At 38.0% G+C, this 24,422-nt stretch overlaps 2 protein-coding genes across 2 annotated transcripts; both read right to left on the reverse strand.

The window, feature by feature from the left end:
• Window positions 1–417: 417 nt before the first annotated feature.
• On the reverse strand, window positions 418–6,134 carry LOC147795673 (uncharacterized). Its single transcript, XM_087131258.1, has 5 exons — window positions 5,999–6,134; window positions 4,225–4,344; window positions 3,524–3,646; window positions 2,811–2,903; window positions 418–2,274 (listed from the first exon to the last, which is right to left on the reverse strand). Exons 2-5 carry the CDS (start codon window positions 4,271–4,273, stop codon window positions 2,108–2,110), a joined length of 432 nt encoding a protein of 143 aa, XP_086987384.1. The 5' UTR covers window positions 4,274–4,344; window positions 5,999–6,134; the 3' UTR covers window positions 418–2,107.
• Window positions 6,135–9,356: 3,222 nt separating this feature from the next.
• LOC147795674 (uncharacterized) lies at window positions 9,357–16,268 on the reverse strand. Its single transcript, XM_087131303.1, has 5 exons — window positions 16,106–16,268; window positions 12,994–13,114; window positions 12,202–12,327; window positions 11,489–11,581; window positions 9,357–10,923 (listed from the first exon to the last, which is right to left on the reverse strand). The coding sequence occupies exons 1-5, from the start codon at window positions 16,172–16,174 to the stop codon at window positions 10,751–10,753; spliced, it is 582 nt and encodes a 193-aa protein (XP_086987429.1). The 5' UTR covers window positions 16,175–16,268; the 3' UTR covers window positions 9,357–10,750.
• Between the last annotated feature and the right edge of the window lie 8,154 nt (window positions 16,269–24,422).

The raw sequence follows: 24,422 nt of genomic DNA on the forward strand, positions 1-24,422 counted from the left end.
TGGACGTAGGTCAAGGGTCAGAGGTCAAACTGGTCTATACTAACTACCATTACTACTGTTGGCAAATAACAAAATCCTTATCAAGTTTCAACCATAACCTCGGGGGAAGTGGCATTCAATATGTGTAGTGAGTAATTATAACAATTTCTGTAGTATATTACCATCAATGGTGAGTGCGTTTCAGCAGAAGCGCTGCCGATCCTTCAAAGGTGCTACCTTGGGAATCGAGATGTAGGGAGGCGCATTCACATCATAAGAGAACGAACCAATAACATGCTTATGAGAGTTGCAAAATGCTGCAAAGGAGCAATACCACGAAGTATCTGTTGGGTATGTCAAAACACTGCAAATGAAAGGGCTATTTATGGTACCAACGTTATACAAAGGAAAAGACCAATAACAAACGATTAGGGTGGCGAAAGGTGATAAATGTGCTCGTTAGGTGAAGTCCATCTGTTGTCTGCGCGGTAAACATGGTTTGGACCAATCAAGCCGGTGGAAGGTCGTTACATTTCGATCAGTCCTTATTTAGCGGTCGGACAGGTTTTATTTTTTACGGTGTTTCTTTGACTCCTCGTAACTGCATCACTACATAAAACAAACAAATGAAAAAAAACCTTTTCGAAATGGCAGTACGGGCTAGTATACTCCTTAAGGAGCTGAGATGGTTTCAGGAATGTTCAAATGATTGTAACTTCAGGCTATTCTTGCTCGTAAGGAAAGATTTTTTTTTAATATTCTTTGACAGAAGATATTTTGATGAAAATATACAACCTAAGTCTAAACATGTCTGTTACATCCCCATTTTGATATACCTGTAGCAATAGTAGTAATAGGAACAGGACTGCAGGGAAATGAACATTGCATGCTGTTGGTCTAGGATAGGCTTGGAGACCGCCATTGACAGTTGCGATATCTGCCTACTGGTAGCTTAAAAATCTTTGACTAGCCGTCTCTCTCAAAGTGATATTAATAATAGTGATAATAAGAGTGGTAAAACGTTAAATACGTTCTCAATCATGGTCATTTTTGTTAAACTAAATAATAAATGCAGTTAAACAACAAATGAATATGTCTAACCCTGGCTTGAGTCAGTGATGTAACTACCGGGGGGACGTGCCCAAAGCAGATGCCTGTGGCCCCAGTTCCCCCTTTGGAAATCTGTGAATTGTCTCCTTTGAAATGTGGCTTCAGCTAATGTTTACTCTCCCCTCTTTTCATTGAAATTAAAAAAAAATTAGCCAGTGGCGAAATATTTATGATTTTGACAATTCACACCCAACACAATGAAAGACATTGTTTTGAACAGGAAAGGTTTATTAACTGAAGGTTTTTGTTGTTTAACAGCCACTCGTCATTCTGTAGCAGGGATGGTTAATCTATGCATAGTTGCTTTCATACAAGTGCCCCTGTCCCCCCACCCACCAATTTGGAATTTGTGAATTGAAATGCGGTTGCAACTAATTTTCTTGTGGTGCCCTTTTAAAAAAAATGTGTGCCTGGGGTGCCTCACGGACATTAAGCCTCAAAAAAAAAAAATTGAAAAAAAAGTTAGCCAGTATTGAAATGTTTATGACTTCTACAATTCATACATAATTTAAGGCATTGGTTTGAGCAAGAAAGGTTTTTAGCTTGAAAGTATTGTTCTTCAAAAGCCACTGACGTGTACTTGTAACAGGGTGATTAATCATTACGTAGTTTCTTTGTTACAAGTTGAGTCTCGGAAAGGTTTCTCCAAAGAGTAAAATCCCTTAAGACCTAAAATGAGGTTCTTTTGTTGCACCCAGCAGGAAAGTCTAGCTTGAATTGGAAGCGCGTACAGTTTTCTTAAATGTGTCAGGTTGCTCTACACGCTGCTTAAAATCATTGAGTTGAAAAATTAACGTGCATAATATCTATTTAAACTCTAGCCTGAATCATAATTTTTTTCACAAGAATCTGCTTTGCGCAATGCATTTGGAAATACTTTTATTATGTAGCGTACACGCTTTATGCCAGCTATACTCAGAATAGCATGTGAGTACATCAAATCTAATTCTGCTGGAATAAAACTACTATCCAAATGTTTTCTTAAACGGCTGATTGGTTAGGTTGCCCTATTTACAGGTCAATGCATCCCAGGGTTACTTCCAATACAGTCACAAAAGCGACATGGACTTCCAATGCAACGCATGCGGTGGAAGCCACCTCTCCATTGGACGTCGTGGAATTTCAGGCAGATATCAGCCAGTCTCAGATGAGGGATGCCTACGCAAATTGCTGGAGGCTCACGGGCTGTAATTTAAGGACAAAAAAATGTAGTTTAGTCAGAAATCACTGAGGCTGGAAAACACTTTTGTTTGAAAAACTCGAAGTCCAAATTACATATGGGTTGTCAATGCCTAAACTCTGGGTTTTGATGTATTTTTATGTGCCTGTCTATATTTTGCTTTGTTGCGCTACTTATTTTTTAAATTATTTTTTGTGGAGGTGGGCTGTTCTTTCTAACATGGGACGAATGTCATTGGGGGATATGTAATTGTATTTTTCTCTGATTGCTTTGGAGCATAAATGAAACCTTACACCTCCCCAGCTGAAACTGCAATTACTAACAATCCTCTCACTCAACTCCAACGAAATAATGCCCTTCTTATATAAAGAAAGGAAACCGTTCCTTATTATGTGAAACTCGAAACTGATTATCCCCCAGTTGAATCTGTCTGCGTGTTGACAAGAAGAGCTAAAGCGAAGACGTCCCTAACATATAATTGTGAAATTTGTGTCATCGAAATAAATCAGCACAAGGCATCAAAACTTAAGCCAAGTCTTACCTGAAACCTCTTTGTCGAGAATTGTTTTACCAAGGACGGTTATTTTGACATGAAGGCCATATTCTTGGGAAAGAACCTCAATGAAAGCGCATGCTTGAATAAAATTGGAGATAAAACTCTTCACCTCATGAACTGATTAACAAAACATAAGTAACCCAAGTGGACAATCCCTTATTCAGATTGGTGAAAGACTTAAAAGAGACCTCTAATTCAAAAAGCTAATAGGCAATAAGCTCCTACAATTCTTATAAAAGAGCAACTTCATGAAAAACATAGGTACCCATTAACAAATTAAACAGGTAAAATATTGAGTCAGCTGATTGGCATTCCTGACGTTTCTTTTGTGACCAATTTCATTCGCATGGAATTCTAGTTTTGGTATCCAGGGCCAAAGCAGTTACAATTTAACACAATTCAATTCCACCTTTCGAGAAATCGAAAAAAAAACTATCACTTCAAACGAAATAGGGCCCAAATGACGAGTTTGAAATTCTTACGTAAGAATTAGAATTAGCCAAGCCAAAAGGAGGAAATGTGTACAAAGATGAACGTACCCATATGAAAGCGATTTCAAAATATAAGACGTTTGTTGGGCTAAGCACAGAAACAACTGTTTTGAAACGTCATAGTCTGAAATCTTTTGCTCTATTCTCGTGGTTTACACCACCAAGTTACTTCAGTGAACTAGGTAGAATATTCAAAGCAATCCTTACCAGTGAGATTGACTTTTCTCGTTAAGACCTTGAAAGACAATTCACCGCAGCACTCAGCTGAGCGACGATCTAGTTTCTTGCATGAACCTGAAGCTGCTTTGTCCATAACTTCTGAATCATGAACTAAAGGTTATAAGGAGAATATACTTGCAAGTTGAACTGCAGTCAAATGTGCAATATGAGAATAGGATCTATTATAACAATGCCTGGAATTTTGTATTTTATGTCTGTTCAGGTCAGGTCAGGTAATGCATACAAACAGGGGATGGCCTGCCCAGCATTAATGAAAACATCGCACCCCAAGTGCAGGTGAACCAGAAAGACTGGCAGGTACATTCTGTCTCTTATAGGCAAACGAAATGCGAAAAACTGTTAATATCCTCTATAAATTATATAAATTGAATGAGCAACCCCATCCTGAGGGTCTGTTTCTGCCTCTGAACACGCACACTCTTGAACTCTTTCGTAAAGAACCTGAGAAAACAACTTGTTCAGTTGGGAATTTTTTTTACAGCCGACAGTTGTTGGGCGAGACTGTGTACTGAGACCAAACTTATATTCCAAAGCTTAATGTGCTGGTGCTGGGCGACAAGCGAGCGTGGGTGGAACCTTACACGGTGCGGAGTAACAGAAACTAAATGTTATAGCTTTGAGAGTCTGAAATCAGGAGTTGAAAAGTAAATAGGTAAAAATAACCTCACCGGACGTAATGTCAGCAAGGAAAAACTGGACAATTTCTTGTGGGGCCATGTCAGCCAGGTCCTCAGTGACCAGTTGCAGAGCTGCTCTTCCTCTGATGGCAGGACTTCGACATTGGGTTCCTAATTCATAAAAAAGTGCATATCGTCAGTAGCGTAGATTTGTGAAGGAGAGGGTACTGTCACAATGGCAGTATAGAAAGCCATGTTCATGATACCAATGCACGATTTGTATGTATTACACTTCTGTAAAGACTTTTAACAGAAAAGGCACACTTTTTGACAAGGGGATGATTTATAAAAATCCATAAATTTCCCATGATGAGATGCCCCCTCCCCAAGAATTGACACCCTATACATGTGACCTGCAAACTACATTGATTGAGCTTGGCACATTGAAAAGATATTTTGTCGTCGGTGAACCGTTCACAATCCACAACATAGTTTACGCGCAAACGAACGAAGTCGAACGTGTGAATCTTCTTACTCCGCTTTTCTGTAAAACAAGGAATGGCAATTGGGAACAACCAACTTGTAGCTGACTGATGAAGCATTAGTTTGTAAACTACTGGCATAAATTAGGTCAGTGATACAGCAGATTTTCCCGGATAATGCACTTTTTCAGTTGTAAAATAAAATGTGAGTTTGGTGCACATGTTGAAAACGACGTATAACCTGGCTCCTTATCGCGATGACGCTCATCTGACTTTTTGCGACATATCCCTCTAAAAAGTGAAAACGCATCACCTGTCGTTGAAGAGTTTACAATAGTGGTTGGGATTTCAGTTTGACGTATTTGTTGCTAGTTATAGCACATGTGAAATCTTCCACACAGAAAATCTGCTTTCATTCATTAATTTTCATTTGCTGTTATGCGAAATCGAACATTCAGCGTTGAGTTAAATACACAGACTTACACGAATTATGACACAAGGTTGATAACGAATGCACTGTGAGTCAAGCAGGGAAAGTGTCAACAGTTAACATAGGGCCGTGCACAAATTGAGGCCTACGTGGTAGTGCAGAGTCATGACATTTGTTATGACATAAAATCTACAAATATACTAACAGGAAAATCTTGTAAAGAAATTAGTCGTCATACTTTCTGCAATTGGATGTGGATATTTTTTGTTCTTTTATTGTTCTGTCTGTAGTTTTGTGAAACTCTCTCTCATTCTTTCGTTTTGTCGATCAATGATCTTTCTTTTGAGGCATCTAACTGTGGTTGCACTAAGCTGTTCTTCTCCAGCAATGTTTCAAAAGACTATACATACCGATTTAGCTCAACCATCAAGAACATTCAAACATGTAACCATTCAATTGAACATTTTAAAGAATATAACTCATGTTAACACTCAGATGCATTCCAATTCCTGACAAGGCTGACCTTAAAACACTTTACGCGAAATTGCCTGCACATTATAAAGTGAAAATGGGTTGATTTCAATTAAAACGAATGAAAGATGACAGAGGTGCATGTTCCGATTGAATGCATAAGTGAATTTTTATTTGTACGATAGGTATGGGCATTTTAAAGGGAAATTACAATTCGCTCCGAAACGAACGTTGCTCTTACTAAATCATATATCTGTCCTAAATATTGCATGGGGGAACTTCTGTTAAACACAAATAACTCACACACTGATGTAACATATTACTTGCAGCAGTTATGAATAATAGAGCAATGCTTAGATACAACAACAAAAAATAAGCACTATTTAACCCCCCATTTAAAACTAAGACAATGGTTTCATACGCCTTGTTTTTCTGCACTCACCATTGGAACCAAAGATGAAACCGCGGCAAAGGTGGCTGCAAGAATCAGCAGCTTCCACACGATAGCCATTCTGGCAATCTTTGAAGTCAGGTTTTTGAAGAGAAATGGGAAAATAATTGGCTGGTTGTACTTGAAGAGAAACCACCGTGGTTGGAAATCCAGTTGTTGCGTGGCTTTATATACCTTATAAAATTTAGTAGCCTTCTGACTTTTTTGAAAGAAAAAACCCATAGGCCCATAGAAGTCATACCTGCATAATTCTGACATCGACACTCTGTTTTTGATTTTTCTTGATACACTTCTGATTTCATTGCAGGTCCAAAACACACAGCAGCTTTATTTGGTTTGTTCTTATTAAACTGATGTTACAGAATTTGTTTTGACTTCAGGGGAAAGCCAACGCAGTTTGCATAGCACGGCCCTAGAAAATATTTGAAAAGGCAAACAGTTAAGGCTATTAAAGTGGGGTGGAATGCACGTTAAAAAGTTGATTTGACTATATAAGCAGATAATGGCTACAAAAGACTTTATTAATAGATTTTCATAGTTAATATCATAACTGTTGCCGCTAAATCCCAGGGACCGACATTCATGGATACAGTTCCAAAAATGCAGCATCAATATTGTCCCTAGATGTCCTTAGATGATAGGTTTACAAACTCTTCCGAAAGCACACGTCAGAAGCTGAGGTAGACTAAACCGTTGTAAAACTTTGCTGGTACTTGGAATTTCATGTGTAGTTTAACGAACCATCCACATACATGTAGAAGAGTATGTACAGGAACCGATATGTTGAAATTTGATAGGCACAAAGTAGAAAAAAGCAAAATGAAATCAGACGCAGTTGTTGGTACATCAACAATCACAAAGCTGTTTTGGATTTCGAGTCGTTGAAGAGATAATTGTATCAGTAATTATGATCTGTGACGATTTTGCTCTAGGACCCTCTGTAGCAGCTGGACTAAGAGTCTACTCCTACACTGTAAATATATAGTCAGTCACATCGACAAAAGTGCCTAAAACTGGCCGTCGGAAAATATGTACAAATATTTGTGTAAAATCATTAAAATCTTTATAAACAAAAATCACAAGATGACGTCATCATGACATCATCATTTGGAATAATTTTTTTATCAGGGTCTTTGTTGGCTGCAACTTTGGTGAGGATTCAATATCGCAAAGCTATACCAAAATTGCTTGAAAACATATACAGTGTCAATAGGCAATAAACACATATGCAGAAAAACTGCTCCTTTAAGTTCATGTCACGTGATTTGTGTCTAAACCGAAAATTTTTTATGAAATATTACTTGATATTTTGACTCTTGAGTATGTTCCAAATTGAATAACCTAGAATAAAATATGCAATTCCCCTTTCATTCTGGGAGTAATCTTGAGCAGAGGTTGAAGATTACTCGCTCATCAAGATTGATAATTGTGTGTTATAGAAAAACGTGTGAAAAACCTACGGGAAAAGACTTTAATCTCATGAAATGTGACTTCAAATGACGTCACCGTGTTGATTTACTTTAGGCAGCATCTTGGAACTACATACGCTCTCAAAACAAAGTCGCTCAGATGAATGAGTGTGCCAGTCTTTGATTTCAGAAAACGTGCACAAAACCCGTGGAGAAAAACTGCACCTTTAAAGTAAGTCGTGTGATTTGCGCTTATATTAAAAAAAAAAAAAGAAATATTATTTGATATTTGGACTCTTGGATATATTTGTAATCTAACAAAAGGGAAAATTTATTTCTGATTTCTCTTTTTCTTCTGGTCAAAGTTGAAGACTATCCCCCATTCAAGTTCGATAATAGTGTGCAGTACAAAAACGTGTTTACAAACCCAATGGGGAAGATTGCAACTTTAATTTTATGTCACGTGACTCCTGATGACATCACTGTGATATTTTCATTTTGACAGCCCCATGGGTTGATGGACTATATAATTATGCTCCCAATACAAAGTCGATCAGATGTATGAGTGCACCAGTCTTTGACTTGAGAAAACATGCACAATATCTACAGAGAAGAACTGCACCTTCAAAGTCATGTCACGTGATTTGCGTTTACCTTGAAAAACATTTATGAAATATTATTTGACATTTGGACTCTTATGTATATTTGTAATCGAACGGAGACAAAAAAATATGATTTCTCTTTCGTTCACATAGTAATTCTTGGCTGAAGTTGAGAGGCCGTCTCCTTAAAAAAGAGTTTATTTTTAGGGTCGTGCAGGTACCCTGGGAAAAAGTGATTTGAAATTCTCCCTCCACACTACTCCATAGTGGCGTGATCAGAAAATGGAGGTTTCGTTTGCATTTTACTCTAAGCCAATCAGCATGAAAATAACTTCTAGACAAAAATGCGTACCAGGATATCGTTATTTATAAAGTTTTTGTAAAATCTGTAGAATAATTCAGCATCTCTTCCTTGGCATTCCAAAATTGTTATCGGTGTAAATTTTTTTTTTAAATGTTGTTTGTTTTCCGATCACAGTTGCCATCTTTCTGTGTAACTCTATCAAGCTCAAAAGAGGCTTTTACGGGAGCAGTTCCCAAGAGAACCGATGCTTCTTGGTCTCAGATGTGTCCAATACGAAGCCAGGGACTCGCTGCGACGCCTGGAAAACCAGGGCTGCTGGGGATCCCCTGGCCCATGGCCCTATTGGGTTAGAGGGTGATGTCGGATTCAAGGGTCAAAAAGGTAAGATTGGTCAGATTGGTGAAATGGGTGAGTTGTGAACCCTTGGCCAAAACGTGGCGTTTGAGTGGGTCTGCTTGGTTAAACGGGTCCAAGACGACCACCTGGTTCAGTTGGTACCACCCGGGAGGCGGGGATCAAAGTTGAAAGGGCGATCCAGGTGAAACTCCACTTGACTCTACCCATTTGGGTAGCATTCCCGGTGACGCAAATGAGTATATTGGACATCTCTACTAGTCAGAACACCTGTTTGCCATTTGAGAAGGCCGAGACGCTTTTTCCGGGTACTGGGTTCGAGATGACGACTGGTGCATGCACATGTAATGTGCACCTGCGTGTTCATGTTTTCAGCGCTCAAGCAGCAACATCTACGTTCATCTCAACAAAACAACAACCAAATGGTCTTTTCTGGTAGCACTCATTCGTCCGGCCACACTGAACAGGCATCTGGTGCCGCAGTGCTGATTCTGCAGTGAGGGGACTTCGCGTTTCGACCATGTTTAGTTTGAGGTATAGTCATCTAAGCCTTCACTACACCTCTTTCCCCTGTACCCTCAAAAAGTAAACAGCGATGACGTGTTGCTGCAAAGTCTACGAAGCGATTTAGGATGAATTCAAAATGGGAACAATATATGGAACAAAAGAGAGTTCACATCTCGTTTGCAGCTCGTTGTATTTATTTCATTATTCATATTCTTTATCTACTCCCAAAAGAATCTAATTTTTCTCTTAAATTGCACCTGACAAATTCTTGTTCTCTTGCTGTTAACACCGTTATACTTTGTTTTGTGCGTACTAACTTCAGGCTAATCGTGCTCATTTCCCACAACAAATCAAGAATACCAGTAGGTCATCCACTGATAATATTCAGATAACTCAATATTATGCAGACTCCATAAAGACTAATGAAAGCCATGTTTGATTCAATATTTTGTTCTTTATTCAGAACATCTTCAGGAATGAGATAAGCCATGCAGTTGTAACCTTATAACATGAGTCAGGGGGGAGTAATTGGCAAATCAGAGAGTCTAAACAGTAAGCAAAGAATTGAATGGCTCACAGACAGCATCATCTTATAAATCAAGAATATATGATGAAAATACACGAATAGAGTCTGAAATGCCCATTACGTTCACGTTTGGCGCGACTCTAGCAATGTGAATAGGGACAAAGTGCAAAGAAATCAAAATTAAAGGAGTGCAAAGAAATTAAAATTTTAACTGATTTTAAACTAGGATGGACTGCCATTGGAAGTTGTGATATCTGCCTACCAGTTGCTTGAAAAACTATGACTCGCCTTCTTCAGCCAACCAATCATATTCAGATTTGCTATACTATGCAATGAATGCTGTCTAAACCTCTGGCTTGAGTCAGTAGCGTAACTACCGGGGGCAGGTGCCCCTAGAGAATGCCTGTGCCCCAAGTCTCCGATTTGATATGTGTGAATTTCTTCCTTTGAAATGTGGCTGCAGCTAATGTTCACTTTTCCCTCTGTGCGCCAAAAGTTAGCCAGTGGTGAAATATTTATGACTTTGACAATTCATACATAATGGAAGGCATTGTTTTGAAAAGGAAAGGTTTATTTACTGAAGGTTTTCCTTGTTCAATTAACAGCCACTGATGTGTATTTGCAACAGGGATGCTTATTCTATGTGTAGTTTCTTTGATACAAGTTGACTCCCTTGAGTCGCTGCAAAGAGTACTTTCTATAAAGAAACTAAAACTACTTTTTTGTAACTCTCAAAGGGAAAGCTTGCTGAAAGTTAAATTGTCATCAATTTGTATGGTTGCTCCGAATGTTTATTGTATCAACTTTAATAACAAACATAATGTTCATCTAAACGCAAGTCTGAATGAACAGTTTTCTTCAAAAGATTCAGCTTTGTGCTATGTTTTGGGAAATACTTTAATTATATAGCATACACGCTTTGTGTCAGTTATACTCTAATAGCCTTAAGAACAGAGCATACAGGTTAGTATAATCTAATCCTGCTGGAATAACTACGATTGGAGTGTTTTCTGTAGCGGCTGGTTAGTTAGGTCAACCTTTCTAGAAGTGAACGCATCCCAGTTGAACATCCAACAGAGTCATAAACAAGGCATGGACTTCAAATGCAATGCATGCACTGAAGCCGTTACTCCATTGGACGTTACGGAGGTCCAGGCAAACTTTCGCCACTTTTATTTTAGGGACACCCACGCAAATCGCCGGTGGTTCACGGGCTGCAATTTCAAGACAAATCAGTCTAGTTAACGCAGAAATCAGTGAGTCCGATAAAACACTTTTTCTTAAAAACTTGAAGAGGTCTAAGCTATGTTTCTAAAATAGCTGAGCAAATTTGAAAAACAATAAAAATACATTATTTTTGACATAAACATTTTTGATAATAATAAAAAAAGAATGTCAAAAAGTTGGATTCTGATGCGTTTATAATGCCTCTCTGTTTTTGAAGGGGGGGGGGGCTGTTCTTTCCAGGACTGGTATGAATGCCACCAGTGAAAAATAGGTATGTGTATATTTTTGGCGCTCATTGCTTTGGAGTAAGAATGACAACTTTCACTTCCCAAGCTAAAAGTGCAACTTCGAACAATCCTGTTACTCAACCTTGACGATATAATGTCAATTAACTAAATAACTCTACACTGATTAGCCCCCACTTGAATTTTTGTGTGTATTGATAGGAAGAGCTATAACAATGACGTCCCTGACATTTAATCGTAAACTTTGTTTCATAAAAACAAATCCAGCCCAAGCCATCTAACAATCCAATCTTTATCCAAGTCTTACCTGATATCTCTTTGTTGTAAATTGTAAAAGTACCTGCGGTTATTTTGATATGAAGACCATATGCTTGTGTAAGAACCTTGACGGAAGCGCATGCTTGAATGATATTGAAAGTAAGAAAAAAAATCGTCACCCTGTGAACCGCAAAACAAGACTCGAGCAACCCGAGGGGAAGAATCTGTAGTCAGAATGGTACAGTATATTAACGAGATCAAACTTTGACTATAGCTTCTAGGCATAAAGCTCGTACTACGGAATAGGTCAAACTTATGTTTTACTTTTAATTAAAATAACAACCCTTAAAAAATATATATCACACAAAAAACGAAGCAAATAGACAAAATACCGTTTCTTTTGAGTCAGATGATTTGGCATCCAAGAAGTTCCTTCTAAGATCAACAATTAAGTTGCATGGTATTTTATTTTTGCTATCCATGGCTAAAGCTGTTCAAAATATAATAAATTGTGCACATCAACCTTTTTGACACCAATTGACAGAAAGTATCACTACAAACGAAATCAGGTCCAAATGACGCGATTGACATTAGAACAGATCCATGGGAAGGGGATCTCAACATCTAAGACGGTTTCCTTTGCACAGAAAAAAAAACTGGTTTTCAAACTTTTTGTCTTGAAATCTTAGGTTCCACATCCTAGTTTCTTTATACCACTACGTTACCTCGGTAACTGGGTAGAATATTCAAAGCAATCCTTACCTTCAACAACGTGGTGTTTAAAGAGGACCTTGAAAGACAATGTGGCGCAGCACTCAGCTGATAGATCTTGTTTAGATATCGTGCATTTACCTGAAAGTCCTTCACCCGTGACTTCTGAAACACTAACTAGAAATCATAAAAAGGAACATATAAGTTAATGGTGGAATTCTGTCAAATGTGTTATTTGGGAATGGGAATTTAAAGATAAAAAAGCCTGGAAGTTTGTAATGTGCATCTGTTGGAGCCCCATGCAATTCACCTTGCGGGGCCAGGTCATGCACACAAAAAGGGGCGATAGGTTGCCAAGCATGAATGAAAGCATTGCACCACAAGTTTAGGTTAGCTGTAGAAACTACCAGGTAACATTATTTGTTTAAACATTTAAGTTAAAGGTCTTCTGTATCGAAGTGGAAATGTTCATTCCCTCTCCAGGGGTGATTCACTTCTGCTTTTGAACACGCACTTTAGAACTTTTTCGCATCAAACCTTTGGAAATTAGAACTCCTCGTCGCAAAGATTAATTCGAAAAATGGAAGTTTATATTAGTGGTCATCCAAGCCTTTGTAAAATGTGTTATTAGGTACAGTGTAGATTGTTCACAGCCATCTATTGTTGATCGAGACTGCAATAAAATTAAGCTTAGTTTGCAAAGTTCAAAGTGTGGGTACTGGGCGACAAGCGAGTGTAGGTGGGACTGTGCATCGTTTGGGCGTAACAAAAACTAGCTTTTGTAGCTTGTAAACTCTGAAATCATTTCCAACTTGAAAAGTAAATAGGTAAAAATAACTTCACCGGACTTAAGGTCGACAAGCAGAAACTTGGCTATTTCTTGCGGGGTCATTTCAGCCAAGTCCTCGCTGTACAGTTGCAGTAGTTGCTCCTCCTTGGATGACAGGACTTCGAGACCGGATTCCTGATTCACAAAAAGCGCACATGGTCATAGAATAAATTTGTGATGGGAACAGGGAGGATGGGGATGACATGTAGTAAGGTTATGACTAGCCCAGCAATGGAAATCTAAAACGTTAGCGGGGTAAAGACACAAGCCATTGAAAAGCAATCTTCATTATACCAATGTACATATAGTTTAAAGTATGTTTCATTCCTGCAGATCCTTGTGTCAATACGACATTTAAGGTCTTTTAATAATGTTTTGAGTGCTATTGAATGCATGTTGGTCCTCAGAATTCGCTAAAGATGGCTGTAAACTTTATTGCAGCACGAACACCTGACGGGTGAGTCGGTTAGATAGCTAATCCTTGTGTAAAAACGCTTGGGGGATATATACCCCATCCATCAGGATCTACGCCTGTCGATGTGTTCTATAAAATGCTGAAAACTGAACACAGACAGTTTTCCGTTGGCGTATTCCTGTACTCACCTGTGTAGGGCGTTTGATACTGTAAATCAAGTTCACAAATCGGATCACTTTTGCATACGTGGAATTGCCTGAGACAGGTTTGGGAGTTACTTGTCAAATTAGGAAGCAGTTTGTTTCTGCTAAATCCGCTATTTCAACACATCGGACTATTGCCTGTGGTGTTCCACAGGACTTATCGGGTGTCATGATATTTATCATATATGTTAATGTTTTCAATAAAATTTGCTATCGTCTTTTTGCTGATAAAACGAGTCTGTTTCATAACCACCGTAATGTTAATACAGCCATTAGCAGTCTGAATACAGAACTTTGAAGGTGAATGAATGGCTCTTGTCTAAAAGAATTCCCAGTTAATTTACTCAAGACAAATTGCATGATTATTAGCTCGAACCCAAAAAATTCAACATAAACTACTTTTTCTCAGTCGGTGTAGTACTCCTCAGAACCAGGTCGAAAGTCCTGGGTCTTTAACTGGATCAGAATCTCTCTTGGAGTAAACACATCGACGTGTCGTGAACTAAAATCTCCGAATTCGTTGGCGTTAAGAGTAAAAAGTAATGTCCTGTTAAACATTATACCTTTAATTTTTGTATAAAAACACTAATTTTAAGAAACTTAAATTATTCTTACCTCAGGTAGCTCGACGTGTCAACGGAACAAGCTGTTTATTTTGCAGAAGAAAGTTGTCCAACAATATCAAAAACGGACTACTTAACTCACGCAACTCAATTATTTGTGGAGTAAGGAATACTAAATATAAACTACATTTTTAACATTAGAATTTCGGTAAATTTGTGTATCTACAAACATGGTATTTTACTTCACACCTTTAATGACTATGATATAAAACCATCTCCTCGTTACATTCCTATGCAACCAGAAGTAACGTTGGATGACTATAGTGTTAATTATAACCGTATTCCTTTTCAGAAAACAGTCTTATCCAAAAGATTTTCGTCCTTTTAAACCAACCTTAACATGGATCTTACAAGACTCTCAACCCTAAATGCATTTACTTAGAAACCAAAAACCTGCATAGTTTGTATTAATAAAACTTAGTTCATGTAATCATGTCAGCCTACTTCAATGCTTCAAATGGTCTGGTTTCAACTGGTAGCATATCTGTCTTACTGTTGCCTGTCCTTGCAGTGTATCATATTGTACTGTCTCCTACCTCCTATCTTAGGTTTCTGGTCTGGTCTCAATTACTATTGGTATGATGTGGTATGATGGAGAAACCCAAAAGTAAACTGCTTCATTTTTTCCCTTAATGCTGAAAATAAACAAACTATGTACAGCAGCCAAACTTGATAATACGCCAGTTCTCATTATTTTTTGTAACTAATTTCTTTGTTACATACAAAGAATTTATATTTTTTATATTTATTTAAATATTCGGGACATCTTTTGTCGCCAACATGAAATAAATGCGTTTTTTGGGCAAATCAACTTGTAGCTGACTGATCAAGCATTAATTAAAGTGGCACAGACAAGGTCAATTAAACGATAACAGATTTTCTCAGAAAATGTGCTATTGCATATAAAAAAATAAAATTGAATTTGGCGCACATTTTGAAAACAACGCATAACATGGTAATATTTTCCGCAGTAACACTGACCTGACTTTCTTTTGCATCATGCATCACCTTCATTCATCATTTTAAGGGATTACAAAATCTTGATTTGGATTTCATTTTGACGTATTTGCTGCCAGTTATAACAAATGTGCAATCTTACAAGGTGAAAACTTGTCCTTTACCGTTTTTTTCTCGGTATTTTAGTATTGAGTTACATTTGCTGTGATGCCAAGTGGAGCATTTAGCATTCAATTTAAGTTACACACACAGGCTTACACAAATCATGACACAGCTTTGGTAGTGAATGCAAGCGGGACATGAGTAGACAGTTATCACATGCCTGTTTACGAATAAAGACTTATCTGATAGTGTAGGGTTAATGAAATTGTGTAATGAAAATCTACCAAAATACCTACCAACTAATCTTGTTGGATTTAAACAAAAATAAGTTGACAAATTTTGGTCGTAAATGGATCTACGCACTGTATTGTTTTTCTATAGTTCTGTCTGCGTTTCAAACAATAATTTTTTGTCTATCTCTTTCTTTCTTTCGATCAATGATCTGTCTTCTAAGGCATCTAAGAACGGTATACTAAGCTCTCCATTTTCCAGCTGTCACTTCACCAATGCTTTAAAAAAACTATACATATCGGTTTGGCTGAATCGTCATGAATCAAATATCCATTTAATTCAACATTTTAAAGAATTAATACTTAGCAAAATAGGTTGATTCCAATTTAAAACAAATGAGCATATCGGGATTGAGATACACATCTTCCAAATTGTCGGAAAAAACAGAGATGATTGACACCCTGATGTAAAATATAACTAACAGCAGTTATGAAATAATGGACCAATGTTTAGAAACAAAACATAAGCACGCCACCACCACCCATTTTAAGATGTGCCAATTGTTTATTAGCACGCTTTGTTAGTCGGTACTCACCATTATGGCCGAAGATGAAACCGTCACAAACGCAGCTGCAAGAGCCACCAGCTTCAACATGGCAGTCATTCTCAAAATCTGGGAAGCCAAGTCTTTGAATGGAAATGGACCAAATGGCCAGGTGTACTCGAAAGAGAAAATCACTGTGAATGGAAAACTTGTTGTTGAGTCACTTTATATACCTTACAAACTTTAGAAACCTTCTGACTTTTGTTACAGTAAGGCTATAGTCCCATGGAATTCATACCTGCATAATTGTGTCATCGACGCTCTATTTGATTTGTTTGTGTACTTTTGCTTTCAGTTGCAAATGTAAAACATGCACAAACTTTGTTTCGTTCCTTTTAATTGATGTTACAGGATTTGTTTGGACTGCAGGGGAAAGCCAATGCAGTCTGCATTGTGCGGCCTTGGCAACACTTGAAAAGACAGACAGACAACACCATAAACGTTAGGGCAGGCTAATAGTTAACACAGTCGTTATACCATACCTGCAGAAACTGGCTAGAAAAGAACAACTACTGCCTTCAATGACTTTATTGATTAATTTTCGTAGTTAGCATTCGTTAATGCTGCACTGAAATCCGAAGGACGGTTGCTCTCGAATGTGGTTCCAGAAGTGCAGTGCACATATCGTCTTTGTTTTTAGATGGCATTTTTATGAACCCTTCCAGAAACACACATTCAGAAATAGTTGTAATCAAAATCGTTGGGAACTTGCTGGTACTGGGAATTGAGAGTGCACCTTAACGGAGCACCCACACAGAGGAGACTGTATAGGAACCTATATTCAGAAATCTGATAGGCAGAAAGTAAAAAAAAATGTAATCAAAAGAAACAAACAAGTGGAAAGAAGAAACACCGTCTAACGGCTTATTCAGCCGTTAGACGGTGCTGTCTGATTTAGTAGAAATCTGTGGAAACTATTCATGCACAGAGACGAACATCTGTAATGATTTCAGTTCAAATAGACAAAGCACTTCACCATTGCACTAGGTATTGTTATACACGCGCTTGATATCAGCACTGTTTTCCCTACCTTTGGGAGCCAGAAAGTGTCGTGGCGTCAAAAATACAATGTTCTCCTTTTCAGCATGGGTCTCAAAAGACTAAAACGAAATAACTATCTCCTCAACAGAGAAGGCTTTGAATGGAATGAAAATACATAGTAAATAGCAGTTTGAGAGAGTCTAAGCCAATTCAGACAATCATTAATTTTAGAAATGAAAATAACACTTGTTCTAAATTTTAATTTTAACACTAAAGGATTGGGACATTTTTTTACCCCTTCTACAATTTTAACCAATAAACTCAACTTTGTCCAGTGAAGTGACCATTCTTTCAAGGAATCGTCTCGCTGTAAAAATTATTGTTCTTTTTATTCAAGTGCTTGCACTTTGGTCTTAAAAGGGAACACTGAAGTAGTACGGACAGTATCTACTCGGTGAGGCTTACTTTGTAGTTTACTGACCAGATATGAAATAAGTAAATTGGACACAATTACAAATCTGAAACAAATAACATTTTAGATAATTCAGAAAAAGTGGGATATCCATCATTATGTGCTACGTTTTATTTCCTACTTTATACGCAGCTTGTAAAGATTCAACCTCGTATTTCTGGTTTCCATTATTTTTGTCAACTTCTAAGGCAGTTTTTCCACATTACTTGTATGTTCTTGTGTTCCCCCTGGTATCAGGCAGGCGATAGCATTACTACTATTGTTTCAGTCAGGGTCAATCATTTATCAAAGTGAACTGGATACAAGGTTTTGGATAACAGTCAAACTGGCTGGTTTATTGTTCCCAATCTCTTTCGTTGCTTAGTTTGGTTGTGAAACAAGGAGAAGTGTGTTGTCTTAGCAAAATGGTGTAACACTGAAGTGGCGAAATTAGTTACTTATGCGGCATGCAGCTCTGCAGGTTGCGGTCAGAAAGAGTGAACACAGCACAAGGGCAATGCTATGGGATCAACAGCTGGACCAGACCAGCAGTGTGTTCCCAACCACTGTACTGATCGAACTAGAATGTGGTCAGCACATGACAGGGTCGAGGCACTGAACCATTTGTTAAATGTAGTCGAGAGGTACTTGCCCTAAAGTAGAGTGTCTGTAGGGGCAACAGTGGATTTCTGGCAGTAAATGGTTTTACATATGCGAAAGGGTGAAGCAGTCACAAACTATAGCGAGGCAGAAAAGAGAGCGACGACGTGGAAGGAAATCCTAGCGAGTTCTGGGACCACACTGTAAAACGAAAAATGTATACATGTTTTAACGCCGTTTTAAATGCCCTCTTGTTCAAACATTATGAACGCTTTGCAGTGTTAGGTGTTATGTTTTAAAACAAACACGTTTAGTTATTAATATCAAAGTTGTTTAATTTTCAAACGTTTACAGATTTACAACCAAGGCAAAGACGCGTTTGTATTGGGCGTTGGTTGTACACGGTGTCGCATTCTGAGGGTGGTCAAAGAAACATGAGGATTTGCTTTGGTTTATGTAGAGACAAACAGAACGTTCCGAGTTTCCAATTTGTGGTGCTATGCTCTCATTCATACTGGGCAACCTATCGCCCCTTTTGTGTGCATGACCTGGTCCTGCAGGTAAATTGCATTGGGCTCCAACAGACGTACATTACAAACTTCAAAGCATTTTATATCTTTAAGTTCCCATTCCCAAATTTGACAGCAGACCAACTTTCACGTATATTCTCCTTTTTATGGTTTCTAGTTAGTGCTTCAGAGGTCACGCGTAAAGGACTTTCAGGTAGACGCACGTTATTTAAACAAGTGGTGCGCTACATTGTCTTTCAGGATCCTCTTCACACGCCACTGTGTCAATGGTAAGGATTGCCTTGAATACTCTACCCAATTTACTGAGGTAACTTAGTGGTATAAAGAAACGAGAATGTGGAATGTTTGAAAACCATTTTTCCGTGCTAAGGAAACCGTCTTAAATGTTGTAATCCCCTTTGCATGGATATGGACATATTGGTGCGCATTCCTCGTTTTTGATTAGATCAAAGAGGGTCAGCCAGCCCTAATTCGTACCTAGACCTAGACTGTTAAATTTTGCCAAAATATTTCGGACTGTCTAGACAATTTACATGTGGTTGGGATATACATGTACATGTTACGAATTTTCACATGCATACAGCTTTACGTGTTCGATGTATCCCACAATATCTGGACAGTCTTCATGACACATTGTGTATTCTGTGCCACAAGACGTCCAAGATACTGTGTTGTCAAGATACCGAAAGCTAGTACTACTCCTTTGCAACTATGGTATATGCTGCACTAGACCAGACATAGCATATATAGCATAGCACATATACAGTAAATTGACCTTGATCGAGCTTGAAAATAAATGATCTGGACCCGAAGCACATAATTGACATGGAACGTATTCGGAAGATTCACAATGTTTTAACATTCTGATCACACTTTAGTGTCGTTGCCCTCCGTGTGAATAACTTAATAATCAGAATTGGATATAAAAAAGATATCTTGTCATTGAAATATCAATATGTGTGGTTGAACAGTAACCACAGCTTATTGGTGAAGACTATATAATTGTCAGCCAAAAAAAACCCCAAAAAGTAAAAAACGCAGTTAATGCAAATTTCAGTAACAGTATGTTGTTTGTTTATTCCTTTTCCAAAATAAATTTTGCATACTATTCATTGGTGCTGACCTTGTAAGTTCCATTAATTATTTGTTTCGTCATCAGTGCTCTGTATATCTTGAATAATTGTTGAATATAGCTGGCTATGAATTCACAGGTGAATATCATGTTATTGCTGGTGTTTGTTTTTAACGGCATAACTGACATCAATTGGCATAAGTACATAGAACAGTACAATGGCGTGTCTGTTGGGTCTGTAGAAACATTGCAAATGGAAAAGATATTATCATAATTTTCTTTCTAACAACGTTTTACGAAGGAAATGGCCACAAAGATCGTAAAAGTGCCTTTTACGTGCCAAAATTCAATTCAAGATCTAATAGCGTTCTATGACCCATACTTCCGCTGGATTGTTTAGGGAAGACGCATTAACGGCTGTTAATGAAAATAGACTGCTGAATATGGATCACCGAAGGTTACAAGGTTTACTTACCAACAGATAAAAACAGTCAATATTTGTTTATTTAACACTTCGTATATTCGTACACTCCAGATTCTGCACAATTCAAGCTAAAAATCAATAATGAAACGCCACAGAGCAATCGGTGTTCCAACTTGCAAAGAGATGGCATTTGTCTTTTAGAGTGGTGGTACAAAACTGCTAAAACTAACAAACTCTAAATCTAAGTAAGACCTGATTTAGCAGTCGGACAAAACTTTACTTCCAAATCAAATACGAATGGAGTGTACGGTGTTCGATGGACGCTTTGTGATAGCGTCACTAAACTCCAAACAAATTCATCAAGTCTCATCATTTTATTTCATGTATTTTTGCGCTGGCAGCTGCGCAGACCAAGCTTCAAAGCCATCTTGAACTCTCAATAAGTCTTGATATTGCGACCTAATTGAAGGTAGGAGATTCAGCATTCAAAAATGATAGTTGGGTATTTTATTATATTAGTGTCGGCAAAGAATCCAATATTGGGCATCATTTTGTGCCTGGCTGCATTTCTACAGTCTCCGTATAGTATACACATGTTCTACAGATATAGACTACGTATTGCTGTTAGAGAGCATTCTGTATGTATACTAGCTTTCTGGTTCTGTGCGAAAGATTTGTTTCTTCGTGACAATAAAGTTGCATGAATAGGAATGTATATTTCATTTTTATTTTGGCAGTGAGATACAAAAGAAGCCTGAGTAACAACAATTTCAATTTGCTGTTAAGAGTTTCTTTTTATCTGCATGAATAAACTTACCCTTATTAAACTTTGACATATTAGGCTTTGCTTTTTATCAGCATTTAATTACATAATTAGATCCATGTTAATCTAGCATGACTTTTATTTTTTTATTTGTTTGTGATCTCAAGTATTATTTTCTACCCATTCCGCACAGAACCCTTCCAAATTGGTAAGAATATCACATGGATTCCTTCATCCCCTTGGAAGAAGATTTTAATGCAACTGCCTTGCAAGAATTAAAACGATTAACACAGTGACTTGCAGACTTCAAAACACAGTCCTGTGACGTTGCAGCTGAAAGAAACTAGAGTGCACAAAAACGTCCCCATACGGTGTTTTATATAAAGTTTTACAGTTACAGCACGTTTTCCACCCTCAAGCGCAAGCCCTCATGTGTGAGGTCATTGATTGGCTACACGCAAAAGGTTAGGATGAGTTGTGACACAAACGAGCAATATTTGGAAATAGCTCAAAAAGGGTAAATGTTTGATGGGTAAACATCCGTCGCAAATTGAAGTGTTTTATGTAAGGGACATACGGTCGAAATTTCAACCCAGGAAAGTGAATTTGGTTTAAATTGAAGTGATTTGAAATTTGTACGTGTTGTGTGGGAGTTTTGTACACGAGAACAAAGGAAATACCGCACAAGTATAGCTGTGGCAAAATGAAGACGAACAGTCCAGGAAATCATCTTCAAAAATCCAGCTCGACGGAATTATCCTAGTTAGAGAAAAGGAGCATTTTCCTCAAGCTTCCTTAACCACAGGAAAGCAAAGGAATGTCCACACTTTGTATAAAAAACAGGTATGTGTGTCCAGATTGCTACATCATTCTGACTTCAGGTTTGCCCATGGAGCCAACAGTGATAGGGCAGGGAACCTCTCTTCAGAATTACATCTGGCCAGTGACACTCAGTTCCAGCGAGTAGACTGGGTGTAGAAATTCCAGTGTAGTGCCTCTTGGCGCTAGAGTTAATCCCTCTACCTAACCCAGTGTCATTTTGTTCCTTTAATTTTTTGTAGTAATAATTTTCATGATTTTTATGTAGAATTAAATATGTGTATCAGTACGGTCAACATAAATTAATGGTCCAGTGTTTGATCAATTTATCCATTTATTTCTTCCATCTTCACTGTCGTCCTCCAGGGGAAGGACAGACCCATGGTGTGACAATTACCAATAAAAGTGTGTCAGGGGGATATCCAAATAAATAGTTACCGTCTCACACTTGCATTATAACTGTGGATTGAATTTGGAATAAATGACTGTATCGAGGCTGACGTCAGCGGGGGGGGGGGGGTTAAGATGAATCCCAGAACTATTAAACATGTAACATTCGCTGAGTGAATGGGTTATGTCTCACATTATCGTTTTACAATTTTACAAAGACAATTATCATAAATGACTTGGACAAGGGCAAGTTCTTGGCCTATTAATCTTTGTGCCATTTCCTAGTATGATCTAGTCTGTCCTTTTGTTCTTTGGTCAGACTACCAAAGGCGCAAATGAAAGTTAACGTTACCACACTCTGAATAACTGATTGATAAAACAGGGTATGAGAGTGCTGTTCACATGAAATTTCTCAAGCTTTCGGAGGAAGAACATCCTCTGACTAGCTTTTTTTCTGACCGAATTGGCAATTTCCTTTCCAACAGAGTCTGTTTAGATGTCAATGCATCCCAAGGTAACTTCAAATACAGTCTTAAAAAGGACACGGACTTCCAATGCAAGGCATGCGTGACAGCCGCCTATAAATTGGACGTCACGGAACTCCAGGCAGAGTTTAGCCAGTTTCACTCTCGGGGCGTCTACACAGATTGACGGTGGTTCAAGAGCTGCAGTTTGGAGACGAATCATTTTTTTAAATCAGAAATCAGTGAGCCTGGTGAACGCTTTTGTCTTAAACACTCGAAGAGGTCTAGCTTATGTATGTTTTGTTGGTACCTAAAATCAGCTATTGAAATAACTGCGCTATTTTGATAACTATTCAAAGTATAGTCATAGTTTGAGATAAACATTGACAAACTCTGATTGCTTTTGAGAAAAATTGATAACTTGCACCTACTAACTTTCATCTCATTCTACGAAATGATGTCTATTTTATTTTAGGAAGAATATGAAGGACGAAAAGTGGCCATCTCCTTTTCTGCTGTCAGAATGGTAGAAAAGCAGATTATATGTTCTTGTCACATGGAATTTCGACTTTTTGTACTTTTCTGCCGGGTCATGCATTTTTCTATTTTTCTGCTTTTTTACTTCAAGAAAAGCAGATAGATTTTACTTTTTCTTCATTTGCAGAAAAGCGGCAATCTGTTTTTCTCCTTTCGAGCAGGCAGAAATGAGGATCGAACGTTCTGACAACAACCGTGAATTCTAATTTGTTGCTTTTTTCATACAGGTGGAGCAATTTTACGAAGGCGGCCGAAAAGTGGGCATCGGTTTTTCTGTTTTCCAAGGACCGTAAACGGGGTCGTTAACCTGAGGTTATTGCCATATCCTTTCTTCGGGATTGAGGACATATACACCAATAATTACAGTCCATCCTATCATTTATGATGAAAGATTCACATTTTCTCCTTGGCGTTAGCAAGCTTGTGTGTCTATTGGATGAAAGTCGTAAAATTGTATTTCCTTTGAGATGCTGTTTTCTCTGCCTCACGGGGACACTCATACTGCCGTATGGGATTTGTCCGCAGAAAACATGGTTAAGAGTTGGTTTCTATATGTCTTCACTCCCCAGAACGGAAATGGTCGTGACCTACCGGCTCACGACCCCATGCACTGCCTATTGAGGACAGAAAGGCAGATGGCCATTTTTCGGCCACCTATGTAAAATCTACTTTTCGGATTTCACAAAAGCAGAAAAGTTGAATTCACGGTTGTCGTCAAAACGTTCAATCCACTTTCCTGCTTGTTTGACAGGTAAAAGCAGATGGCAACTTTTCGGCCGCAATCAAAAAGAGGAAAAGTAAAACTACTTTTGTCGTAGCAAAAAAGCAGAAAGGTGGAGAAATGGATTACAATAAAATGGTCATTCTGCTTTTGAGGTAGCAGAAAAGTAGAAACGTCAAGTATTGCATGTCCCAAGACTTAAAATGCCTTTCTACTATTTTGATAGTAGAAAAGCAGATAGCCACTTTTTGTCCTCCAGAGAAGAAAGCTTTTCTCAATATGATATAAGTCTAATTTGATTAGCCCAGAGTTGAATTCTTTCGTGTTGACAGAATAAGCTATAGCAATGACGTCCTTGACGTTTAATCGTTAAATTTGTTTCATCAAACAAAAAAGCCAGAACAAGGAATCTAAAAATCCCTCCTTCATCAAAGTCTTACCTGACACCGATTTGTCGAGAATTGTTCTACCAAGGACGGTTATTTTGAGATGAAGGGCTTGTGTAAGAAGCTCGACAAAAACGCATGCTTGAATGGAAATGAAGATAAAGTCTTTA

This window comes from Acanthaster planci, linkage group LG21, assembly GCF_054643075.1.
Source record: "Acanthaster planci isolate LZ-2023a linkage group LG21, COTS_SCS, whole genome shotgun sequence".
NCBI classification, from domain to species: Eukaryota; Metazoa; Echinodermata; class Asteroidea; order Valvatida; family Acanthasteridae; genus Acanthaster; species Acanthaster planci.